Source organism: Gekko japonicus, unplaced genomic scaffold (genome assembly GCF_001447785.1).
Source record: "Gekko japonicus isolate JY-2015 unplaced genomic scaffold, Gekko_japonicus_V1.1 scaffold2070, whole genome shotgun sequence".
Lineage (NCBI taxonomy): Eukaryota > Metazoa > Chordata > Lepidosauria > Squamata > Gekkonidae > Gekko > Gekko japonicus.
The window spans coordinates 234244-237731 of NW_015162013.1; the positions used below are offsets into that span (position 1 = coordinate 234244).

Below are 3488 nucleotides of genomic sequence, written 5' to 3' on the forward strand. Positions count from 1 at the left end.
CTGCAGAGGAAGGCCATGGCAAACCACCACTGCTTCTCCCTTGCCTCGGAAGCTCCTTGCTGAAGTGGCCATAAGTTGGAAGCTAAGCAGGGTCAGTATTTGGAAGGGAGACCACCAAGGAAGCCTCCGCAGAGGAAGGCCATGGCAAACCACCACTGCTTCTCCCTTGCCTCGGAAGCCCCTTGCTGGAGTGGCCATAAGTTGGAAGCTAAGCAGGGTCAGTATTTGGAAGGGAGACCACCAAGGAAGCCTCCGCAGAGGAAGGCCATGGCAAACCACCACTGCTTCTCCCTTGCCTCGGAAGCCCCTTGCTGGAGTGGCCATAAGTTGGAAGCTAAGCAGGGTCAGTATTTGGAAGGGAGACCACCAAGGAAGCCTCCGCAGAGGAAGGCCATGGCAAACCACCACTGCTTCTCCCTTGCCTCGGAAGCCCCTTGCTGGAGTGGCCATAAGTTGGAAGCTAAGCAGGGTCAGTATTTGGAAGGGAGACCACCAAGGAAGCCTCTGCAGAGGAAGGCCATGGCCGACCCACTCTCCTTCTCACTCGCCTTGAAAGCCCCTTGCTGGGGTCGCCATAAGTTAGGTACGACTGGACAGCACTTGCATACCTATAGGCCATCTTGGCTACCCTAAAATGACTGTATTTTGGTTACGTTCCTTGACATGAACACACAGGAGAGCCTGTGTTGTATCTCAGCAATGATTAGTCAATATCAGATCTCAGTGTCTGAGAAAAGGAGAGGAACAGTCGCCTCAATAATTCTGGGGCTAGAGACAAATGCAAGAACCCGTTTTACCTAATTGCGTCATCCCTGCCGGAGGGGAGATAAGTGAGGAAAAGCTTCGGCTGTCTAAAGTCCTCTCCTCTCTCCGCCGGTCTGCAGATCCCTCCGAGAACATCGATTTTGTCATCGACGGCCCCGGCAAGGAACTGAAGGAGGGCGACCAGGTGACGCTGCGCTGCAAAGCAGATGGGTATCCGGAGCCCGATTACACCATTTTCAAAGTGGAGGTGAGCCAGTGTGTCTTGCCCCCGAGGCAAATGCTGACCGGGCATCCAGTTCTGAAGCGTAGTGGGTTAAACGCATGAAGAAACCACGGAGACTGATGTAGCAATCAGCATGGTTTACTGGTACACAACTCAGCCAAAAACAAACGGCCGGCTGGCCAACTATATACATACCTGGGGACACACCCCTAGGTCCCGTTGGTGGGTTTAAATCTCCCGCCACGGTCCCATTGGTCCCCCAGTGGAGAGACCAGGAGCCTAGTCCCCATTGTTACTCCAGAATCAAGCTCTGGAGTGTTCGCTGGCCCCTGGTGGCGGTCAGCGGACACAACAAGTTCAAATTCCGTCCCCCTGTTGCCGGAAGCCATGGCGCAGGAGGACACCCAAGACTGCTTCGCTCAACAGACCCAACCAGTGTTCCCTCTAAGCTGAGTTAGTGTGAGCCCAGCTCACAGTTTTTTAGCCTCCGGCTCACACATTTTTGGAGCTGCGGTGGCTCAAGTGGTTAAGACGCTGAACTGCAGGCTGTGGAAGGTCGGTAGTTCAGCAGTTCGAGACCCGAGTGTGCCGCATGACGGAGTGAGCTCCCGTCTCTAGTTCCAGCTCCTGCCAACCTAGCAGTTCGAAAGCAAGAAATTGCAAGTAGATAAACAGGTACCGCTTTGGTGGGAAGGGGACAGCGTTCCGTGCGCCTTGGTGTTTAGTCATGCTGGCCACATGACCACGGAAACGTCTTCGGACAGCGCTGGCTCTTCGGCTTTGAAACGGAGATGAGCACCGCAGCCCTAGAGTCGGATTCGACTGGCTTTTGAGCAAGGGAACCTCTACCTTTTACCTCACACGTTTTTGTCTTCGCTCGGGAAGGATGGTTCCAGAGCAAACTGATTTATGCAGCAGCCAAATCGCTCACAACTGTAATGCCGGTAGCTCACAAAGTGGGATTTTTGCTCACAAGACTCCACAGCTTAGAGGCAGCATCTGTCCGGTCTTGCCTCTTGTTACCAAAATCTGCCAACCAGATGTTTCTGAAGAGCCAGCAAGCGGGGCAAGGAGTCTGCAACTCTCCCTTGCTTCCTGACCCCAGCAGCTGGTGTTCAGAGGTACACTGCCCCTGTGCATGGAGGTTTCACTGACAGATCAGTGGCTGACAGTCATTGATAGCTCTGTCCTGAATGACTCTTAATTTTAACCAACACTTTTCAGCTTTCCCCCAGCATTATTTTTTTAGAAAACAGCAAGAGGCCGGCCTGGCTGCTTGCACAGATGTCCTCGAAAGCAAGTGAGTCACGCCCGGGGAGTCTCAGAAGCCAACAAAAGAGGGCTGCATAAGATTACCAGTCCTTGGGGGCGAGTTTCGGAGGCGGTCCCTGTTCCTGGCCTCTGTCAAGGGTAGCAAAACCGTAATACGCTTTGACAGAATAGGAGAAACCAGTGCAACTACCCCCCCCCCCCCTCAAAGTCATCTTGGTTGGGAGAGAAATGTGGAACTTTTCCCCTCTTCTGTAGTGCAGTAATGCTCAATTTATCTGAGTGAGGAGTCTGTCAGACAGTGGACATGTTTTAGAAATCTAATTTCCTCTCTCCCTTTCCAGAACCCTTTTTAAACTAATTTAATCCCTTAAACTAATCTGCCCCTTCACAGCTGGAAAAGTTGAAGGGGGGGGGGAACAGTGGGAAGGATTTGTTTGAATTAGGAAGAACTGTTTTTTTCCTTCCGTTCTAATTAATCCCACTCCCCTCCCCCATCGTTTCTGTAATGTATCCAGTCCAGATGGCGTGGCCTGCTTGGGCTCCACGCAGTCAGGGACAAACGTCGAGCTTCGCTCCAAGAGACAATGGACTATGCGGATCCTAGCTCGCTCCAATCAGGGGGTTAGGTTCCTGGCTGAGAGCCTGTGGGACTCTCGGCCACTGTAAATAACCTATTGGGAAGTGGGGGGGGGGTTTGGGTGGCGGTTTCTCGGGGAATATAAGCCGGCCTGCGAGCCGGCCAAAGTCGTCTTGTTCCTGATAGAATAAAGTACGCTTTGCTGAAATCACTCTCCATCGGCGTACTTTTCAGTTTCAAACTGGGAAGGACGCAGATGTTTCCGCGCTTTTAGAGACTCTTGGAAGGGTGTTGGAATCAGGGTTGGGGGATGCACATCCTAATGATGCACATCCCCTGCCCAGAGACCACAAATTTAGTCTGGCTTCGGTAGGCGGCAAAACTTGTGGTTGGCACTAGCCTTGCCCCTGTCCCCAAGAGCTCGAGTTTGGTGTTAGGTTTTGAGGGACAGAAATATCCCTTGCATCGGAGCTTGACACCCTGTTCTGAGCAGGGTGGTGGTATGCGTGGATGCACACGCCTGCGTGTTTATCCCTGTAGAAGTGAGCCATGGGGAGTCTCCCAAGGAGGCTTAAGTCTGGCCCTGTGTCGATCAACAAGCCACAAATGAGGGCACATCCTGCATACCTGCAGGGACCCCGAGTTCAGCAG

General features: G+C 52.8%; 1 protein-coding gene across 1 annotated transcript in view; it reads left to right on the forward strand.

Moving 5' to 3' along the window:
* Positions 1-3488, forward strand: part of MCAM (melanoma cell adhesion molecule) — a 77867-nt gene that overhangs the window by 52968 nt on the left and 21411 nt on the right. The window contains exon 6 of the mRNA XM_015405484.1: positions 885-1012. Coding sequence (XP_015260970.1) covers positions 885-1012 — 128 coding nt within the window. The remainder of the gene's footprint in view (positions 1-884; positions 1013-3488) is intronic.